The sequence below is a fragment of the Macrobrachium rosenbergii genome, chromosome 25 (assembly GCF_040412425.1).
Source record: "Macrobrachium rosenbergii isolate ZJJX-2024 chromosome 25, ASM4041242v1, whole genome shotgun sequence".
Classification (NCBI taxonomy): domain Eukaryota; kingdom Metazoa; phylum Arthropoda; class Malacostraca; order Decapoda; family Palaemonidae; genus Macrobrachium; species Macrobrachium rosenbergii.
In genome coordinates, this window is record NC_089765.1 from 4,759,177 (window position 1) to 4,781,937 (window position 22,761).

The 22,761-nt window shown below is 37.1% G+C and overlaps 1 protein-coding gene across 1 annotated transcript in view; it reads right to left on the minus strand.

Annotated features, from left to right (window-relative positions):
- Positions 1-2,121: 2,121 nt before the first annotated feature.
- The window catches only part of LOC136852286 (dnaJ homolog subfamily C member 8), a 95,389-nt gene continuing 74,749 nt past the window's right edge, over positions 2,122-22,761 (minus strand). Inside the window, exons 4-6 of the mRNA XM_067126786.1 lie at positions 21,085-21,179; positions 15,377-15,616; positions 2,122-4,719 (exon numbers count right to left, since the gene is read on the minus strand). Coding sequence (XP_066982887.1) covers positions 4,609-4,719; positions 15,377-15,616; positions 21,085-21,179 — 446 coding nt within the window. The 3' untranslated portion in view covers positions 2,122-4,608. The remainder of the gene's footprint in view (positions 4,720-15,376; positions 15,617-21,084; positions 21,180-22,761) is intronic.

The window sequence follows — 22,761 nt, forward strand, 5'->3', positions numbered from 1 at the left end:
AACCCCTCAAGTGTTTAACATTACAGAATAGTTCGCTTAACCCTTTTGGAAGATGCCAAGGCCAAAAGGAAAACTGTTTTGAGAGTTAAATTCCTGTCCGAAGAAGCTCTTAAGGGTTCATATGGACTGTGTGTCAGACTGTTCAGCACCATTGTTAGGCCCCAATTTGGAGGTTTACCGTCTCTCAGAGAACAGGACTGCTCGAAACTCTTGAGAAGCATAGAAATCTCCCATGACGAGGATAAATCCACGTCTCTGAGACGTAGAACTAAGCCTAGGGCAGCCCTGTATCCCTTGATTGCAGATATTGAAAGAAGTTTCTCCTACGAAGGAAAATGAAGAAGTCTACTACTTGTTGAATAATAGTTCTGACTGAAGAGAGACGCCGTTGACGACACCAATCACAGTCGATGGCCCACTTTCCCTGGTACACGGCTGTAGAAGACTTCCTGAGGTAGCCTGACATCTCAGGTGCTGCTCAGCGAGAAAAGCCCTTCGCTCACAAGAGATACTGGATAGTCTCCAGCTATGAAGAGATAGGGACCCTACTGACTGGTGAAATTTCTCAATGTGTGGTTGACACAGAAGGTGTGCCAAGGAGGAATCTCTCTTGGTGCCTCTGTCAGTAAGGCTAGAAGATCAGGGTACCATTCTACGAGAGGACACAAGGGAGCTACAAGGGTCATTCTGTGGTTCTGGGAAATCATCATCCTGTTGATGACCTGATGGATGAGGCAAAAGGGAGGGAAGGTTTAAACATCCAGATTGTTGTTCCCAGGTCACCTATTCAAGTACTGACCAAACCCAATCATTGCTGAACTTCAATGACTGGGCGAAAAGCGTTATTTTCAATGGTATGGTCAGTGGCTGTTATGCCCACGGTCCGTACAGACAGAGATGAACAGTAACAACTTTGATGTGTCGAGATTGAAGGACTAATCTGACCATCTTCCTAGAGCTATCTATTCTTCGAAACATCGAGGTGTCAAGACCAATTGTTGCTAACAGCAACCCTAGTGTCACATCATCTTCACGACCTGACGGTACAACTGTACCAGTGGGCAGTCTCTCAATCGGTAGTCTTTTCAGCCAGATATATCCCAGGCAGGAAGATCGCAGTAGCAGACAAGCTGAGTCGAAGGGGTCGGGTTCTGGGAACAGAGTGGTCATTACATCAAGAGATGGCAGAAAGGCTTTTTCTTCTAAGGGGAAGGCCATCAACAGACCTGTTTGCAACGAGACACAACAGAAAACTTAAAAGAGGTTTTTTGTTTGGTCATTTGAGATGTTTACATTCAAAGTCTACTAGTTGTATGTTCCCAAAAGTCCTTATCCAAATTTAATGACTTTCCAGGAAACCATTTTCCAGCAATCAGAAGGAAAAACCTTTACCTTCTAAGTGTATTTCACATCATTTAGTAACATTAAATTCTCTGATGGCACAAAGAATACTTCAAGTGAGCAATTTCTCAAGTGTATGAAAGCCACAAAATTAAAAAAAAAATTTGCAAAGTAAAATTCTCAGCTCATTAGAAGCAGGCTGCTTCAGTATAAGGAACACAGGGTATTAGAAGAAATTCAAAAGCACAAACAGGCAGAATGCTGGAACCTAAAATTATCAGGGTAGGTTGAAAGCTTAATTCTTAAAAATGATACCTTCTCCACAGAGGTTTACAGTATACAAACCAAAAATTCACATGTGCTATATTACTTGCTTTTAACTGATTTCTAACTAGATAATTATAAACCATACTAATAGTTTATTCTATCACATCTGTACTTTAAATTCAATAAAACTTTACATTATTGGTGATATCAAAAGCTGGACTGAAATTTTAGTTCAAGCATTATCCATTGCTCCAGATGTTATTGAAACTATTTGAGAAATGACATCTAATCAACAAAAAAAATTCTAAACTGACTACTGTATGTCTCTTCTCACACTATTATTTAACAATTGTAATCCTTAAGAGAATACCGCATCAACTTAAAAAATCTAAAATATTTACAGAAACCAAACACAGTGCTGAAGCAATCTATGTAACAACTACAGAAACCCGTTTCAGAGGAAATGACAAACATATGGCACAAATACACCAGAAGTAAATAAAATTTCCCAACCAAGAGAGAATTGAAGACAATTTAATTCCAAACAGTTTGACTAGAAGTAGCATTTTAGTACTCTAGTTGGATCAGTATATATTTCATGAGTGCATACAAAAACTTCGAGAAATTGTACTGCTTGGGAAACAGATAGGATAACTAATGCAGAAAGTAGCAAGTTACACTGCAGTATAACTGCATTGTTTTTGAAAAAAAAAAAAAGACAAAAGTTGCAGAAGACTCATGAGCCACAGTAAAATTGGGTCAAGAATTATTGTACAATATATATAGGGCCAAAAGCACACCTGGTCACATTGATAGCTATGTGGGGCATCCAGAGATATAGTGACATTGCTGGGTAGTAACAACATTACTGATGACACAAAGATTGTTATTAACAATTCCTATTCCACCAAAGGGCTGGAATGAAAAAGTCCATGCAATGGAAATAATAATGATAATCCTAATTAGTTTCTAGTACATATGACTGAGGAGGGAAAACTGCTGCCATTATTTCACCGGATGCCCCGATACTAAAATAAAATTTGAGCAATAAATTTTGAACACTTAGTTAAAACTATTTACCATGACTTTTTACTTGACTTTTTATGATACCAACTATAAATCTATTTGGAGTTCATTACTCTGCAATATCAGGGTTGCTTCATTAAGCTAACAACAACTTTATCTCAAAACAATCTTTCATATACTTCTAGACCTACATTTGAAATCCAAACAATCTCTCATATACTTCTGGACCTACATTTGAAACTCAGTGCTAAATGCACAATTATGGAGAAGTACACTGATGAAGATCTTTATTTAATGCTCCATTTCAAAACAAAATAAATGTACATCAATAACTAAACACAAAAAAGCACCTAAACTTGAGTGAGTTTAAAGTGAAAACTGAATTACAAACTGTTTTCGCTAATTACCAATTAAAATGGAGTGCTATCTTTAATACAGTAGATTCATTAATACAAATATTATAAAATCATCAGTGAATCATGATTGTTTGTCAGAAAATAGGTAGGATAGAAACAATACTAAAGAAGTGTAAAAATGGACACATCTAAAAGGAGCTAGAGCATTCATAAGATCATTCTATGTACATCTGATTCATATCCTTTTCAGCAAAAACAACAGTACTGTGGTTTAACAATAATTATTAAGACTATTCAAATTTTAACAATACAGTGGTTATTACAACTGTTCAGAACCTGAGGTTTGCTTTTTTGTTACTGAAATTCAAACCTTTCTGTGGAAAAAATTATTTAACTTGGTACTGGAAAATACAGCTTCATGTATGGCAGTCGTACAACCAAACTTAAAACATTTAGCGCAAAAATAATAGAATAGATTTTGTAACAAGAACAAAAAAATCTAGCACCTCCCTATCAAGGAAAGTAGAAAATAATATGGTACTGCACAATTGTTTCTGCTAGCCAAAGTAACCGAGGCCATGCTGCGCAGGAATAAATCTACTACACAGTCCTACCATCTAAGAATGCAATGCACTGTGAAATTCCTACCATCTATTAATCTGATGCGCTATGAAGTATTCAGGCCATGACAAGGACACAAGAGCCAAGCTAAAATATTAAAATGAACTATAAATGATTAAAGCTTTAAATTTTTACTAGAAAATTTCCATAAATTCTAATTAATGTAAAAACAGGACATATTCTGTAGCACTGTAATTACTTAGACAAGATTTTACTGGTTCAAAAACTGAGAGGCCTCATATTTAGTGCCTTTAAAAGAAAATAATGAATATCAATGGCCAAAAGTAGACATACTTAAAATATGTTTGCAATCTGTTGCTCTTGCTTTAACCAAAAACAAAAGATGTTCAAAATAATAATCAAATGCACAGTACCATATATTTTAACCTGACTGAAAAAATTATCCTTACAAAAATAATTTATTCCTATAATTCTACGAAGAAACTGAGGTTAGTATTATAATAAAACAGATCATATGGCCATCTTAATGACTCATGATTCTATGATATGCAAGTTTCAAATGTACTTTACACTCACAAAAATGCTTTTCTTAACAGTTTGTTTTGCAAATTAAATTTCCATTTGTACAAAATGTATTTTTAACACCGCCAGCATCATTTCAATGAATATGAAAGAGGTAATGTTCTTCAATGTACAAACATTTCTCAAAAATACCTACAGCACTAACATTTTTCAATGTATAAGTACTCTTAGTCTAAGTTTAATGCTTAAAATAAAAGATTTAAGCTGTTTTGAAAGTAAGGAGTTAAATACACCCACAGAATACTGCCAATAATGAAATATTCTAGGTGGTTGTGACAGCCTACAGGGTAAATAGGAAAAAAGAATAAAACATGAATACTGACATCAACGTTTGTAATATTAGCCAACAGAGATAAAGAAATAATAGATGGCCTTCAGGGGGTTCTCGTTTATTATCAATTTAGAGACTTGTTAAACATGAGTCTTGAAGTTTAATATGCAAATACGTTTTCACTTAATCTCTAGCTTCAGCCTTATGCTTAGGGGGTTTAAATCCTTTAAATTTCTTAGCTGATTTCCCTTTCTGAAAGTCTTTCCAGCTATTAACACGATCCACGCGAGACTCCTGAAAAAAAAAAAAGGAAAACAGGATGGCTTGAACACTAACAAATTCCATGACAGGTGTGTAGCACATAATGCCACATATGACCAAAGTTTAGGCACTGTGATCAAGAGGGCCAATACACAAGATAATTTCTAGTAATTCCTAAGGTGCATTGAATTTACATAGAAATAAAAACACTAGAACAAACAGTGCCTTAATAAGGATATCTTTTTATGCAGTAAGACTTCTGAGAACACGATAAAAGATGAAGAAAGAAACTGCCTAATAATTAAACATTCAGATCATTTTTGTGTCATAAATACAAATCAATATAAAAGAAATATCTTTAGTAGACCAATCACTAAATTTTATAAATGCTCTTCCAACCAATCAGTGCACAAGAAGCTTTGTAGGGAGTAATATTTATGGTGTGCCTTGCATGACCAACTGAGAACTTCCTGGCTTCTTTACAATGTCCCTTCAGTCCAAGTCATATAGCTTTCTGCCCTGTATGTTTCATTCATTTCATTAGGTCTCCTCTCCCTTTGCTGCTAAACGTTTTGAAGTGCCATGGGGAATTTTTTACCCTATGTCCCCGAGCAGTGTCATATACCTTTTCAAGGCTGAAAAATAGTCACATTATGCTAGGTGGATATGGAGGCTTTACAAATGGATGATTCAAGGCAGGTTATAACACTGGTAGTTAAAAGTATTTGGAAAAAACCACTGAGGTCACAAGAGGTTTTTTTTTCCCTCTAAGAATTAAGCAAGTCTGGTTAAACAAATCATTTATAACTAACTAACTTGTACTGACCACCACATCCATTATACTGCACAGGCAAGATGTTAGTTTTATAGGGTAATAACTGGCAGCTAGGAGCTTATCATTACTTGGGGTAATGTGGTCATGGAAATCTGAATAATAATAATCATTGTAACTTGGTAATTTTGGAAGAATGCTTATCACTGCATATGAGATGTTGTCAGGACTAGGGACTCAAAGCTGTGTTGAACTTTCCATAAAGGGGAAGTTGTAGGATTAATCCTTATTGTTGAAAAATGCTGAGACTTCTGTTCTACTCTATGATGATACTGATGATCTGGAGCAGAATCTGATTTCAAGACACAAATGCAGAAAGATCAGTGAAGTCATTACTTAACTCATGCAGCATTGGTGACAAGCTGGTTGTTGACCCTTAAACCCGGAAGGATTGGTGTAAATTTTCCTTAGTGTCTTCCACACTGTAGATGGTAGAGTTCTACAGTTTATGAAGGAAACAAAGGATAACCATGACTTACATGAAGCTTCTTCAATTTCCACACAAAAATTAAGTTCTATAATTCTTGTAAGTTATCTTATTTGCTTCTGTATCATGTCTTTGTAATATTGTTAGTGCCTCTGTTGGGGTTTTGTACAAGATCTGGAGTTGCAGAGACCACCAAAGGGAACAGGTTGTTGTCAGAATAAACCAGCAGATCTTTGAATGAAGCACAGTTTGTAATGTTCCACCAAGTAGATCAATGGCTTCATCTAGTCTAGAATTCTACTTCTGCCTCAACTTCACTCAACTTTTCACATTTTTGCTGGTCTGCATTTTCAAGAAGCCACCTTGGTGATCTTGGTAAAGGCAGTCACTATCAAATCTGATGATGATAGGAGTATGGTCACTGGTATGCCAGACATCCAGAGTTCTTGCACTGCAGTCAGCAACACAATCAGTACTCAAAACAGAAAGGTCAACACATGATCCTGTACCTGTCTAAATAAGAAAGTATGTTGGTTCTCCATTATTTAGGACTCCATCTTTGTTAACGTATTACCTTAAACATTAAATTAAACACTGCCCTATTACGGATCTATCTTGTTCAAAACTTCTCTTCCATGAATACAAATGGTTGATGAATTCAATAATTACCTCATACCTCACTGTACAAAGAACATAAAATGTACTTTAGAGAACATTCAACATGTATTCTTGTTGCTTCCATTGACACACCTGAGGGATGTCACAACAAATATAAATGTGAATTCATTGCGACTTCCTATTTGAAGATTACAGGGTGCCTCATAACCCATATGATTCCTATGGCATAGGGTATTGCCATTACCATCCTTTCCTATAAACAAATGTGTGTGTGCGTGTGTGTGTGTGTAGAAAATTGCTCATGAATTATTAATCTTAATTCACTGTACTTGGCCCTGAGTCCATGACAATTCCACTCCATGACTGACATTATTATTTTTTTTTATTTGAGGAAAGGCTCCTATTTAGAGGCCTACCAGAAAAATGGTGATATTGGGGTTTCATCTTGATATAATTTTTGTTCTTTTTCATAAAGTTTTGGGAAGAATGAGGTTTTAGGAAGAATGAGGTTTTAAAGCTTTTTTTTAAAGTGTCCTGGACTTTCCAGAAGTCATTAAATGAGGTAGGTTTTGGGGGTGCAACTGAGTGCCTCAGTTTTCGGTCATTCAGCTACATCCTTATCTGTTTTAATGGTAATGGGCATATAACAATTAAAGGTGTGAGAACAACTTGCTAGAGATCCTTCAGAGATACTTGAAGAACGAAGAACCCACCTGTGATCCTTCACATTGGCACGATGGATTTGTTATAGATTCACCTCCTGGACTGGAAGGACCTGTTAACAGTCTACCTGTAGCAGAGGGAGTTTTATTTTCCATCTGAGAAAGTGAAGGTGTATCCTTCCACTTTTAACATTTTGGGCCTTGCTTAATGGTAAAGCAATAGAGTCATCATTTCAAGGCCATTTATTAAAATGAGCCCTTCTACTTTCTTGCCTTTCTTGCTGTTTAGTATTGGAAGAGTTTTGTTCATCTGTAGTGGCAGCTCAACTTAATGGGCCTCAACTTGTCTGATTTCCTTACTTATTGGATGCATGGCTGAGTCCAAGAAACAAAAAATAAAACTTTGTACTTTTGTTTTTTTTTTATTTTGCATGTAAATTGTGTGGTTCTTTTTTTTCCATGATTTACAAGTTATAACTACAGTGTTCCCTGCAGTTACATAATGCAATGTACCTGTTGTACACAGTTAAATTCATGTTTAAAAAAGTATTTTAAAAGTGAAAGTGTCGCTCTTTGTTTATCTGCCAATCACATGCTCAGAAATTCTGAGATTTTTTGTAACATAAAGTGTAATTGTGTGCATTTATGTAATGTATCCTTATTTCACAATGGGCAACCACACTACTGCAAATCACTGTTGATCAAAGGTTCTTACGTGGATTTTTTTTTTTTGGTGATTTTGTTTCACTATGTGAGCAGGTGCTCTGAAATTCTAAAATCTGTGGTAAAAAGAAGTGTTGCTGCACTATACAGTATTTGCATTACAACAAATGAAATTATGGTTAACTGTTAAGGTATAAGAATGTGAGCATGCTCTCTCATATTCATAAGATTTGTGATTATAAGTGTTGTTGTTTTAGCCTCTCACCTCTACACTTCATAAGTTTGAAACATCACCGTTTATTCCATGACATGCCAACGAAATTTGGTGATTCTGACTCAGACTGAAATGTCCTAAGTCACCACAACCCACCAGGGTCTCATTACCTGTCTATAAATACACAAGCATAACGTTACAAAACATCATATATGTATGCATCGTGTTGAGGTAAACTACATATGAACCTTTGTTGGCCCCCCCAAATTACTTTCTCTTTCTGGTACAGTATTTTTATTGACATTCAGTGCAGTATAGTATTCTACTCAATACTGTAATGTAGTATTAAAAAATATGTTTTTCACTCTGTATGGGTGTTATTCTGTATACATACTGTACATGCACACATCACTTTAAGATATTGCACTAACTGTGAATTTGTTCACCGTATGTTCTATCAAAAAAATTTTTTTATTTTAAAAAAAGAACTTGCTCACCTCTCTCTCTCTCTCTCTCTCTCTATATCTATCTATCTATCTATCTATCTATCTATCTATCTATCTATCTATCTATCTATCTATCTATCTATCTATCTATATATATATATATATATATATATATATATATATATATATATATATATATATATATATATATATATATATATATATATATATATATGAATATAAAAAAGCCCATAAAACACTATTTAAGCGTTGCCTTGACCTCCAGAATCGTCAAGCCCAAGCAGGAGTTAATGGGCCAAAAACACTAAGGAATTGGTTACTCTCCACCTTCTTAGGAGCGGTCACCTACATATACCATCGGGGACAATGCCACACCTACATATGTTTTATATATATACCCTTGTAACATCTCATCTGTCCATATTCTACCAGTGAACAGGGGCACAGAAGCACGTGCCCGAAATATATGGTTGCAATGTTTAGTGTTTTATGGGCCTTTTTTTTATATTCATATTACACTGTGGTATTACAGGAAAAGACATAAATAATTAAATTTTGACAGAAATACAGAAAGGCAAGCAAACAAAGCAATGCACTCAATTATACAGACTTACTTATACATGCTCACTTACACAGACTGAAAAATATATATGTGAAACTCTACATTACAGTATTAAGCACAACACTGTACTGCACTAAATACATGTCAATAAGAATATGGTACCACAAAGAGAGAGAGAGAGAGAGAGAGGCCTTCACAGTGTGAAGTATGTATGTTGTTTACCTTAACATGATGCACACATGTACTTATACACACACATATGCAAATCAAAAAATGTAACACTACATTGCCGTATTAAAACTATACTTGGTTGTTTTTTTGTTTTTTTTTGGCGGGTCTATCACAGTCATCCCATTCAACTGGATGGTTTTTATAGTGTGGGCTTCCAGGTTGCATCCTGCCTCCTTAGGAGTCTATCACTTTTCTCGCTATGTGCGCTGTCTCTAGTAGCACACTTTTCTGCATGAGTCCTGAAGCTACTTCAGCATCTAGTTTTTCCAGATTCCTTTTCAGGGATCTTGGGATCATGCCTAGTGTTCCTATGATTATGGGTACAATTTCCACTGGCATATTCCAAACCCTTCTTGTTTTGATTTTCAGGTCTTGATACATATCAATTTTTTCTCTTTCTTTCTCATCTACTCTGGTGTCCCATGGTATTGCAACATTAATGAGTGATACTTTCTTCTTGATTTTGTCAAGCAACGTAACATCTGGTCTATTGGCATGTATCACCCTATCTGTTCTGATACTATAGTCCCAGAGGTCTTTTGCCTGATCATTTTCTATCACTCCCTCAGGTTGGTGTTAGTGCCACTTATTACTGCCAAGCTAACTGATGTTTCTTGCACAGGCTCCAGTGGAGGCTTTGCTACTGAATCATACCCGTTTTTGTATTGGTTCTGTGCAAGTGCCAGACATTAAGCTTGCTATGTGGTTTATGGTCTCGTCTTTCATATTGCACTTCCTGCATATGGGTGAGATGTTATTTCCATCTACAGTATTGCTCTTTGGACATATCTGGTTCTTAACGCCTGGTCTTGTGCCACTGTTAGCATTCCTTCTGTTTCCATCTTGAGTTCTGTAGCCATTGCCATGTTTCATCACTGGCCAGTTCTTTTGTCTGTCTCATGTACTGTCCGTGCATTGGTTGGTTGTGCCATTCCTTTGTTCTGTTTTTCATTCTCCCGTCTCTGTATATTTCTGGGTTTTCATCTACTTTTATTAGTCCTTCTTCCCATGCACTCTTAGCCACTAGTCTTCAATGGTTTTCATATATTGCCCCGGTGCTCTGCTCTCTATGTTGATGCAGTCCTCTCTGCTTAGTAGCCCTATCCCCGCTTCCTTTTGTGTTACATATATTCTGGCTGTATTTGCTCTTGGGTGTAGTGCTTTGTGTACACTGTCATGTGTTTTCTAGTTTCCTGTTCTATGCTACAGAGTTCAACCTTCGTCCACTCCACTACTCCTGCCCTGTATCTGATTACTGGTACTGCCCATGTGTTTATGTTTTTCATCATGTTTCCGGCATTGAGTTTTAACTTGAGTATTGCCTTAAGTCTCTGCATATATTTTTTCCTGATTGTGTCCTTCATCTCTTGGTGCTTTATATCCTCTCCTTCTATTATTCCAAGGTATTTGTATCCTGTCTCACCTATGTGTCTGAAGCTATTCCTGTCTGGTAGCTTTATCTCTTCAGTCCTTGTTGCTTTGCCTTTTTGTATGTTGACCAAGGCACACTTTTCTGTTCCAAATTCCATCCTAATATCCCCAGATACAGTCCTAGCAGTCTGGATTAGGGTATTTATTTCCTTGATGCTCTTACCATACAGCTTGATGTCGTCCAAGAACATCAGATGGTTAATTCTGTTGCCTCCTTCTTGAGTTGGTACCCAGTGTCCATCTTCTGCAGTACTTTTGTCATGGGAATCATCGCTACTGTGAAGAGCAGTGGGAACAGTGAGTCACCTTGAAAGATCCCTCTCCTGATGTTAACCTCTGCTAGTCTTATCCCAGAGCTTGTAAGTACTGTATTCCAGTTGCGCATTGTAACTTTAGGGAAGCTGATGGCGTTTTCCTCTGCCCCATTTATTTTCAGGCATTCTATTAGCCACGTGTGAGGTATCAGGTCGAAGGCTTTCTTGTAGTTGTTTTCAGGCCAACAACCATATCACCTGTTTACACTAAAAAGAACAGTGGGCCAAGAATACTACCCTGTGGAACTACAAACACAATAGGTCTTGGTTTGCTAAAGATCCCATCATCGGCAACTCGTTGCTGTCTACCTATGAGGAAATCTTGAAGTAAACCTAAAATATATCCACCCACTCCAAGATTCTTAAGTTTATAAATAAGTGCCTTGTGATTTACTAAATCAAAAGCAGCACTAAAATCTGTTTGAATTACCCTACACTAAAAATCCTTATCAAGGTTCTCTTACAAGTGACAAGTCAAACGTAAAAGTGTCGCAGGTACCAAACTGCCTCCTGTATGCATACTGACGATCAGCTAACAATCCTTTAGATTCCACATACTTACACAGGCAGTCCCCGGTTATCAGCAGGGTTCTGTTCTGAGGGTGTGATGATAACCAAAAATTGTCGGTAACCAAAAATCGGCGATTTTCGGTGCTTTTTCAGTGATTTTCGGGGCTTATCGGCACCAGAAAGTGCCGGTTTTTGGTTATCAACACCTCTGTTAGGTATGTATCGGTGCCAATATCCAATTATCGGCGCTGATAAGCAGAAATCAGCGATTTTCGGCTCTGAAATTTGCCGATTTTCGTCACTAAACAAGCGCCGTAAAACCGGATCGCCATTAACCAGGGACTGCCCATATAGTGGCTTAAAAATAAGTTCTCCTGCAACTTTGGAGGGCACAGGGAGAATAGAAATTTACCTGTAAATACTGCACTCTGCAAATATGACACTGTTTGGAACAGCATTGTATCACTATACTATTTTGTAAGAATAGGTTCAGGATGACTAGTATCAGGGAGAGGGACATCCTCAGCTGACTGCTTAGCTTCAAAAGCTCAATCAAGCAGTTCAGCATTTTCCTTAGGGTTAGTAACCAATCTACTATTATCTGTTAATAGTGGTGGAATGGAAGACACAATGACAGAAGATGCCAATTTGGTCCACACATATGAGAGAGAGAGAGAGGGGGCTTCAGAGTATGTGTGTTTACCTTAACAAGATGGACATGTGTACATATATATACACATAACGACCAAAAAAGATATGTAATACTACATTGCCATATTAAGTACAATACTGTACTTTATTAACTAAATATCAATAAAAACACTGTACCAGAGAGAGAGAGAGAGAGAGAGAGAGAGAGAGAGAGAGAGAGAGAAAGGGTGCAACAGTATTTGTATAGTGTTTTGTAATGTGAGGCTCTTACATATACATACGCAGACTAAAATATATTTGTACATTCTATTTATGTATAAGGCACAGTATGGTACTGCACTAAATAGAGATTTATGATCTGTTTCTCTTATACTCCATGAGTTATATGTATTTTATATACTGTATCTTGTATGCAGAGTATAGGTAGAATTACTGTAACTGGCTTAAGTTTTAGCAAGGCTAAACTGTACAATACAGTAGGCAGTCCCTGGTTAACAGCGGGGGTTCTGTTCCTGGCCGAGCGCCACTAACCGAAAATCAACGCTAACCGAAATCAGCGCTAACAGCACTGATAAACTGCTTAATGGCGCTGCTAACCAGAGATCGGTGCCGATAAACTGCTTACCGACTCCGATAAACCACTTACCGACGCCAAAAATCCAGATAACAGCATCGCCAGACAAGTGCCATAAAACCGGATAGCTGTTAACTGATGCCGCCGGTAAGCGGGGACTGCCTGCTGTATTTGCAAATATGTTGAGAAGCCAATTCATTTTGCAAATGTACCCATGATATTGGATAATAAATAAATATATATTTAAAATACAAGATTACAGTTAGGATAGTTTATTAATTAATTTACATGGAACAGCTGGTCACTATAAGCCATATGAGTTGGCTTTAGTGTACAGTACTGTATCATGTAGGCTATTGGCCAATCTTCATTACTTATCATTACTTACTGTGAGAGGCTAACCCCTACTGTCCAAGCAACTCTGCTGTAAAAAGGCAGAATTTATTAAGGGCACAGCTCTCCCTATCAGCACCACTTTTCTCCTGAGTTAGGATTCTAGTTGTGCTTATGATGGTGGTTATACAGACAAGGTTTCACTGAATTTTATCAATAAATACAGTACGAAAAAAATTATAAATATGAATTTTATGTGAAAATCACCAGTTTTTCATAACGCTACAAGTCACTAGCTATTAGGAGTTAGGTCTTGGTGAATTTTTGGTGAAAAGTATAAGCCACAGGAAACAGATTGGTGGTACTTTTTTTTCGTAGTAAGTCTTTGGTTACATTTTTTTTTTTGGCATACAAAATTTTCATCTTGTATTTCACTTATTTAGCAACATTTGGCCACAGAAGCACTTCCAATGGCTTCACTTTTATTTTATGTCTGGCAGCTCATATTGTGTCTGGGAGCTTTAGAAGACAAGAATGTCAGTACTAACAGTGGCTGTATGTACAGCACTGCATTTTTTTAATTCATTATCCTCTTTACCTTTACATTTAGTTCTTCATATTCTTGCAGAAGAATGAGAATTTCATCCACTCTTTGGAATAAACCACTCCTCTTCTATGATCAAAAGTTCTGTTGGTTATACAGACTGCCTTGACATTTATTGTTCCTAAATTTGTATATTATAACTTTCAACTGGGGTCTATACTTCTATCAGAAAATTTCCCTTACCCAAGGAAGATGGCTTTGTTGTTATGCCATTCCACTGAGCTCTTTTTCTGTGGACTTCAAAATACCATCTTCTATATTACCTTTGTCCTGTTTTAAAATCTTAAATTTGCCATACAATGCTACCTCATACACAACTACCATTATTTTTACTTTATCAAACTAATTCCTTTTCCTTTTAAATTGCCCTCCCTGGTCCAGACTGTAATTGAGAACAGGAGGAAGAGATGGAGTTGTGTATGCAACAGCTGAAACCTTTGTTCTGTCCAGTGTCATGCTAACCTTATTCATGTTGGTGTTCAATATTTGTGTCAATTCATGTTGACGTTCAATAGTTGTGTCAAAGTTATGAAGTGAGGCCCAGGTAAATGAGGCTCTGATTCATAGCATTCCACAGAATGATAAAAAATAATGAAACCGTCTGAAAACTTTAAAAAGAGACCATTTTGCTTTTCATGAATCAGATCAGTATGAGATGACTCCCAGATGCCCACTCCCTATCTTGGCCCAAAGTGATGGAACCAACATGATTAGGGTAGCTAAAGTGTAGGCCAAATCAGCTTGATGGAGCTACAAGCATTACACGAATACAACCATCTCCAATTTAATCATCTTCAAGGGCAAGCCAAACAGAATTTCATGAGTCCTATCTCTGGAACCAACCCATCCCTGGAAGGAATGAGCTAGTTCTATGGGACAGTCCTGCTCCTGAGATATCAATAAGATTAGCATATTGATTTCACTCATTTTCAAACCACCACAGCTCCCACTACTGGCTTTGAAAGTGAACTCCAACCTCAGCATTGTTCTCCTCTATAATCATGGTGAAAAGAGGGAGTTAATACCTGTCAGACAGAAAGATGAAAGGAGGCAATAGAAATTTATTGCTGTAAAATTATCAAAAGGCAATAGTGGGTGGCCCCACATGAGCAGCTAGACAAAAGAGGCTGAAAGACAGGTGAATACAATGAGAAATTTAAATTAAAAAAAGGGGAGGGGAGATCCCATGGTCTAAAGCCTTTATTGCCTTTCACACAGCTTCAACATGGAAAATACATAATCCAAAGTGAAACCATATGACTTCAACAACATATCTCACCAAGAATATCTAAATGATCACATAGGGAATAGGTCAGATGTCTAGATTCATGTAAGATTGTCGAAAGCATTTGTTCTTTAATGAAAGGTGAACTTGGAACAATGTAAAATAAAACTAGTTGTATGGCTAGGCTGGAAGAAACATTTGTAGCCGAGGTCCAAAGGGTCTTATGGGGCAACAATGAATAAAAATGATAGCTAAGCACTTTCCAGTCACATATATAAACACACTAAATAGGCTTTACCACCCATTAGTTAACAATTAGAAACAACTTTGGATTCTCTCAACATGTTCTATACAATAGGGTTAAATGCATACCTCAAAATTTTTCTGCCATTCCTTTTCTGCTTTCCTCTTTTCTTCCTCCTGAATCTCAGACTCTCTTTTCCTTTTTCTTTCCTCCTGATCCCGGTCTTCCTGTTTTCTTCGTTTTCGCTCCAGGTCTGCAAAAAGTTTCATTGTTTGTACATAAATTGCACGTTTCATCTGCACAGGATCATCTTCATCAACTCTTGGGTCCTTTCCTTCTCTTTTTAACTGCTTTTTACGATCTTCAATCTGGAAAAAACACCAACTGAATATCTTCTAAATGAAAAAGATTAATTCAATGAAAATTCAACAAGAAAAATAAGATTACCCAGACTTTTAGAGAAACCTACGATATGTCACCAATGATAAGCAATTAGCACTTCACAGCAAGACATTTATTGAATTACAAAGCACTTCAAACTGTGTTCATATTTTAATAATCTTACTTAAAAGAATCTTATGCGCACTTTTTGGAATGCGCTTTCTTTTATCGGCTGAGGTTGGATGGGGTGCATGTGAGTGGTGCCAAGTTGAAGGCTGCTACTACAAAGTTAACAGGCCTGCATGGGGTTGCAGACTTGGGGTGGGTGGATCTATTTTAGGACTGCTTCAAGATTTTCTTACAAGCAGGCAGCAGCAATTTGCTGTTGATGGGAATTTTAGCAAACCATGACCTAATGTATCTGGAGTTCCACAGGAACTAATAGTATTCTTGATCCACTGTTATAATGTATACAAGTAATATGGTTGTTGGCGTGGAAAACTAGAATGTTCAGTATGCCAACGATACAACACTTGTGGGTGTAGTAAAGTCTACACTAATGAGAAATAAAGCTGCCCTTAATCTCAATCACGACATGCAGGGGATTAGTGAGTGGTATAGTCGGTGGGCTGAGCTCCAGTAAAACGAAAACACTTTGATTATCAGGTGGATTTGACTCCGCTGACTCACATCTTACTTTTGAGAAACATCTAACGAAAGGGTCACCAAATGCCACAAGAAAGTTAGGTATGTACATAAGGCCTCATGTATCTGCAACAGTAATAAAATCAATGCAAACTTTTTTAGGTCATTTGTCCTTCCTTTATTAGAATACTGTTCTCCAGTGTGGATGTCTGCTTCTGCCAGGCTTCCTGTTTCCTAACATTCACAGTGATGACTTGGATCATCAATGGATGGTCTCGTTTGTCAATTTTTCACAAGTTGTATTTTGATGGCATAGTCACTTGTTTTGTCCTCGAGGAGTTACCTTCCATGGTCTACCAGAGCTCCATGGTGACCAAACTAATATCAAAGAATTCTCTTCTAGTTGGTCTTTTTGGCCAAGTATTGTGTCATAATGATTGACATTATAACACATGATCCTGTATATAATGGACTAAAAGATAAGAGGGCACTTTCTCTTATCTCCAGCAAAGCTGAACCCAGTTTTTCCAACATCAAAGAACCTGCAAGAAAGAGAAGTGACTACTGCACATGCGCATCCGCCCTCTTGTTTACATCCAGGCCGTTAACGACCAAGAAGCCGTTACTCTCTGTTGGTCTACTCTGTTGGTCTACAGCGAAAGGTTTACGTTGTTACCAACGCTCTGAAAAAATTCTACTTTTTTCTCCAATTTCAACATCGAGGATCATGGAAACACCAAAAATAGCAAGATAAGTGCTTAATATTAAGTTCCAGTTAAAAGTTTTAGTTTTAAACTTTTGGAATCAATAATTTGTGTGAAAGCCGGAACCCAGCTTGTTGTTTGCTTGTTTCATAAAGCAGAAATTGTTTTAAATTCTAAATGTTTTAACTAACAGAAATGTTCCACAACTTATCATTAATACAGAAAATCCTTTCATATTATACAATGTCTACAATAATCTAGGAAGTAAGTGAGAATAACTTAAGACCAGACTTAATAGTGGATGTTGTCTGTTGCCTATGTCCTATGATTACGTATCCTTAAGTGGCCTAGCTTAGACCAAGGACCCTAGGATCAGATAATAACAATATCTGGGCAAAATAAATTGACGACCTAACAATACGGCTACAAATTAGAAAAATTTTCCGTTTATATAAGCCTGTGCACTTGAGCATGATCTAAATAATCCAGGACTAAGCATTACCTCATGTTAAGTTAAGTGATAACTTTTTACGAAACATCCCATTTTCGGACTAAATTATTAGCTTAGACCATGTAACCTAGGACTAGATGAAATAGTAATCTGTGCTACATGGAACAGTAATCTGAGCTGGCTACATACTAAGGTAATTGTGTTTTATATAACCCATACCCTCAAGTGTGAATTGAATCATCTGGATTAGGCAGTAGACCAAATAGCCTAGGATTGGATATAAACAAGAACCTGGGTTAGACAAAAAATAGTTGACTAACTATAAGGTTACATATTAGTCAGTTTCTGTTTTTATATAGCCTATACATATAAGAGTGATCTATAATAATCTGGATTAGGCAATACCCTTCACCAGACATGGAGAAACCATTAACAAACAGTTTTCTTACCTGTGACTATAGCATTAAAAGCTACAGAAATCACCCTTTACCAGGTGAACAAAAAACCCATCTCTACTTCCATTTTGAATAAGACCCAAGTTGCTCACCAAGTAGCCCCAGCCTTCTGTCCCTTCACTTTAAAAATTATTAATCATGTGAAGACAGATTTTCAGAATATATAGTGACCACAAACAAGAGACAATGGCAGAATTAAAACCATCTGCCACGGTCATCCCAGTTTCAGGAAATTCCACCAAGGAATGGGCAAATCACCCTTTACCAGGTCAACGAAAAATGGATTTCTACTTCCATTTTGGATAAGATCCAAGTTGCTCACCAAGTAGCCCCAACCTTCTGTCCCTTCACTTTCAAAATTATTAATCACGTGAAGACAGATTTTCAGAATTTGTGGTGACTACAAACAAGAGACAATGGCAAAATTAAAACTATCTGCCATGGTCATCCCAGTTTTCGGGAAATTCCACCAAGGAATGAGCAATGCTACAACTCCCTTTTAAAAGGAAAAAGATAAAGCTACAAAGCAGTTTGGGACCCCTATGAGAAGACTCTCAGAGGGGACAGCCTCGTCAGAATTTTATGCTAGGCTCCAACTCCTTAGTATTATAACCTCTACCACCTTGCTGAAAGTTGCCACCAAAAGGCTTCCAGGAGATCCCAGGATAATTTTTGCTGTTGAGGCCAAAAGTCTAATGAGAACCTGATGGGAAGCACCCTGTGACTTCCAAGAATGGCGGATAAAAGTGCAAATGGAAGCACTGGAGGGCTCCATCAAATCACTCTCCAATGTCACTGCATTATTACATTCTAACTCCTCCTGTAAGGACCTGTTTGAGGAGTCTGTTGTGGCTCAACTCAATGACCGTGCCAGCCAACAGAATGTACAGTGTATGCTCTTCTAGGGAAAGAGGCATTCAAGAAACAAAGAATCCAAAATTTCCCTTTACCCAACCCCAAAAAAGGCTCGCTTTGATCAAAAGTCATATAAGCCTTCAGTCACCCCCATAAGTTTTCCTCAAAAAACAGGTAGGTAGTCAGAAGGGACAACAGCAGCAGCAGCAGCAAGGACATCCTTTTTCACAAGGTCCAAAAACCATCTTATGGGGGGAAAAAGGAAAAGCAGCACCTGGAATGTCTATCAAAGGCGAAGGCAGAGGAAGAGGCAGATACCAGTAGGAATTGTATGGTTGGGGTTGAAGCTTCAACATCACAGACAATGGAAGTTTTCCCTGTGGGGACAGCATTATTTATATGTGCAGAAGGCCTGGTAATGGGGCCCATAGAAAAATATCATTATACTCCTTACCAAGTATGTCTCTTCAGTGTCCTCGAAAGGATTCTCCAAGAGGAAGAGTGATCCTCAACCAATCAACTTTTGAACAAGCACATTGTTTGCCAAAAGTTTTGGATAATTACCATTGCCTAAGTACATTGAATCATTCCAAAAGGGACTTAGACAGTTTGGTCTGGTTATAATCAGTTTCGTGGGCATGAAATGGAAATATACATGTACACGTTTGCTACGAAATCAATAGGATGTGAGGACTCTGGTCGATAGTTTTTCATTCCTCTGTAAGGAACAGAAGTGCCTGGACGTGTTTTGGGACATTAGGGAATTGTAATTCCCTCTGCGGAATATAAGTGTTGAACTTTAAACTTACTAACCTTTACAAGTGTTACCATTATTATTTATGTGATGGTGTGATTATAAACTAGGGTCTAACAGAGATGGTTCCATTCTTCCCAAGGAATGTTTCTATGGGCCCATGATTTTTTGGGGAAGAAATGCTCCTGGTCAAGCAAGCATTTAAAATGGCCGCTAGGAAAAGCAGTTTTTTTTCTAACAGAACAGTGACAGAAATAACTTTGAAAGTTACGTGTAACAGACTTCCGTGGAAATGGGGGTCAGCTAGATACGGTGGGAGACAGGAAACAATCCCCACATATCATTATGACTTGCAATCATTTTTCTCTTTATTTCAGGGAATTCTTAATGAATTCAGTATTGATCTTCCTTAATTCGTTTTGCATGAATTGTTATCAAGCTTACTTAATAAACTCTATTTTTATGGTTTAGAATTTTATTTACACTCCTTAAGACAGATTAATTAAATGAGTTGAGAGGCTTCTCAGGCTTCTCTTAACTGGGACTTCAGGGAAAGCCTATACCCTGGTTGGGGTTTCACATATGAAAACCTATGCTCAATTAGCTTACGTGTTTTGGACAGATTAAGAATTTTGCATAATTTTTACGTTACACCAAATAAATAACAATAGTTGTATATATTTTGAACAAGCCCTGCAAGCACACACAAAGATTTAAATGAAATGTTTACTATATTTGTCATGTGTATATACAAAATGCAGTACAAAACAGCTGCTACTTACCCAGTGTAAAATCAGCCCACACAGCATGTACAACCTCACACACACTGCACACAGTGAAAGTTTCACCTGACCTTCCCCGATTTCAATGATATCAAAGGAAGATTTTGGTGTGTACAATTAGAGAATATGTTGGCCCTTTACCAAGGTTTCTGAATTCATTGGACTTACTGTGGGTTCTTTAGCTGAACTGAGAAGACTGTGTACACTTTTCGAGGATATTTCCCTAAAAATCAATAAAGCCTCTAGATGGCACCTTACATAATAAGTAACTTCATCTGCTTTCAAGGTTCTCTGCGGATGTATGACAATCCTCCTACTTTACTACATCATGATTTTGGTTTTATGCACACATCAAACTTCTTAAAAGCCATGGGCTCGATTGATTACCTCAATCCCATGAGCTCTCCATAACAGACCCTACTAGTAAGATCTGGTAGTTGAGTCCATTCTGCCTAAGTTGTGATTTAGGCTGTAAATAATGAGTTTGTGATAGAACAATGTAATTATTTTTCCAAACATTTTTCACAGAATACCCATTACTTATACTAAAAAATCCCTCAAGTCAACCCTACTTTCCCTCAAAACAACAAATACTGAGGCACTTAGCTATCGGTGACTTTGGAATCCTTTGGCACATGTACAGAGTTTCCATTTTTCTTTTGTTCTTGCTATACAATTGACTTATGTGTCTGACGATTTCATGGTCCACAAAACTGGGTTACATTATTTGTAATGGATCTGTACAGAAAACTAAGATAAGTATAAAATAAGTTATCACATATACATTAAACAAAGTAAATCATACTTACTCTCTTTAAAACAATAGCTTCAGCTTCTTCGACAATCTCTAAACATTTTTGTCTCGTGCTGTCATTTTCTAGGCATTTCCAAGCTTTAGTCACCTCTGAAAAATATATTTAAATAGTTAGTATATTAAATTCATTTTAGACAATCAAGTAAGATAAGCACTGGTTAAAAACAAGAAGAAAAATACTTATATATTTCAAAACAAGATTTTCATGCAAACCAATTAATAAAATCTTCTTTTAACGTGCTTTTTTCCCATTTTGTATGGGGTAAGCACAATGCCTTCTTTTTAAAAGACTTTGATTTGGCTTTGGGGTAGACTTTGTAGTCTCGATCGGCTGCCATGCCTGTCATCGCTTAGACCCCAGTAGTGTATGTACCTGTATTGTACCAGTTACCAGCGCCCTTTCTCCCAGCAGCGAGGAGCCGTTGCGCGGTTAGGTCAACAGTCGAGACGTGTGAGGTGTCTGTTATGTTTTTAGATGATGTTGGAGTAGCTTTGTTTGTGTGTGTATTAGTCTGTAACACCCACTTGCATTTAAGCAAACCTATCCGTTGATTACCTACATAATCACAGGGTGTCTACACGGATAGCAAAGCGTCCGCCTCTCTGACCAGTCGGTTGCGGATCTGAACCCGTGCCACAGACTTCTAAGAAGTCCGAGGCTGCTGCTCTAACATTATATATGTATTTCTAATATTGGTATCCTGAAGGCTGCCAAACTCACCCAAACCTAACCTTCCCTAAACTAAATGCATAATGCATGGCATGTTGGATGTTACTTCCCATCCTCTTCCCCCCCTACATAATATGCATAGCAGAACAAAGTGTGCACAACTATTCTGCAGTATAAAGTTATATAAACATAGCTTCATCACTATCCAATTAATCATATATTATATGCCTAAAGCATTATTTACTGAGAAGCTGAGATGCTTGGGAATGCCTGTAGGGTTCAGAAGAATGTGTGGGAAAATACTAGGGTAAAACCAGAGTATAAAAATAGCAAATTTTCTAACCCTCACAGTCTGGGCTAAATATGTATTAAGCACACCCCTAGACTGGGCTAAATTTAAGGATGGCCCATTTAAAAAAAAAAAAAACTCATCAATGGAAAGAGGAAGATATGCATATGCACAAGGTATAATAAAAGAAATTCTAAAAAATTTTCTGTACCTTCCAGGGGTAGTTGAAAGTGAATATTTCCAACACAGTGCAGAGCCTCTTTTCCAAAAGACAGCCGTAAAAATACGGTAATTTTACCAAGTTATAAATGTTTTTTCTAATATTTTTTTCTTGTTTTATTTTGTAAAATTATAATTACAGCTCACCCAATATCATAACATATAAGAAATAAAAGCAGTAACAAATTCTGAGTATATTTATTGTAAAACATTTACAAGACATCATTGGATGGGAATTTTGGACAACACTCCCTATGACATCTTAAAGCAAACTGATCCCTCTCTGCTGTATTATCAGAGTTGGGTTAAGAGGTGCCATGACTCATTTATGGCAAAATTTGTTCAAATTGTATGGCGTTAATCTTGAACATATACAGTATGTATGTTTCCCGGACTCCACCACAAAGCTACATGTAAACATATATGTATGTTACCTGTCCACAAGGGGTTAAGTAATGTGTATTATTCCTAGGTTATAAACCGAAGCCTTTCAT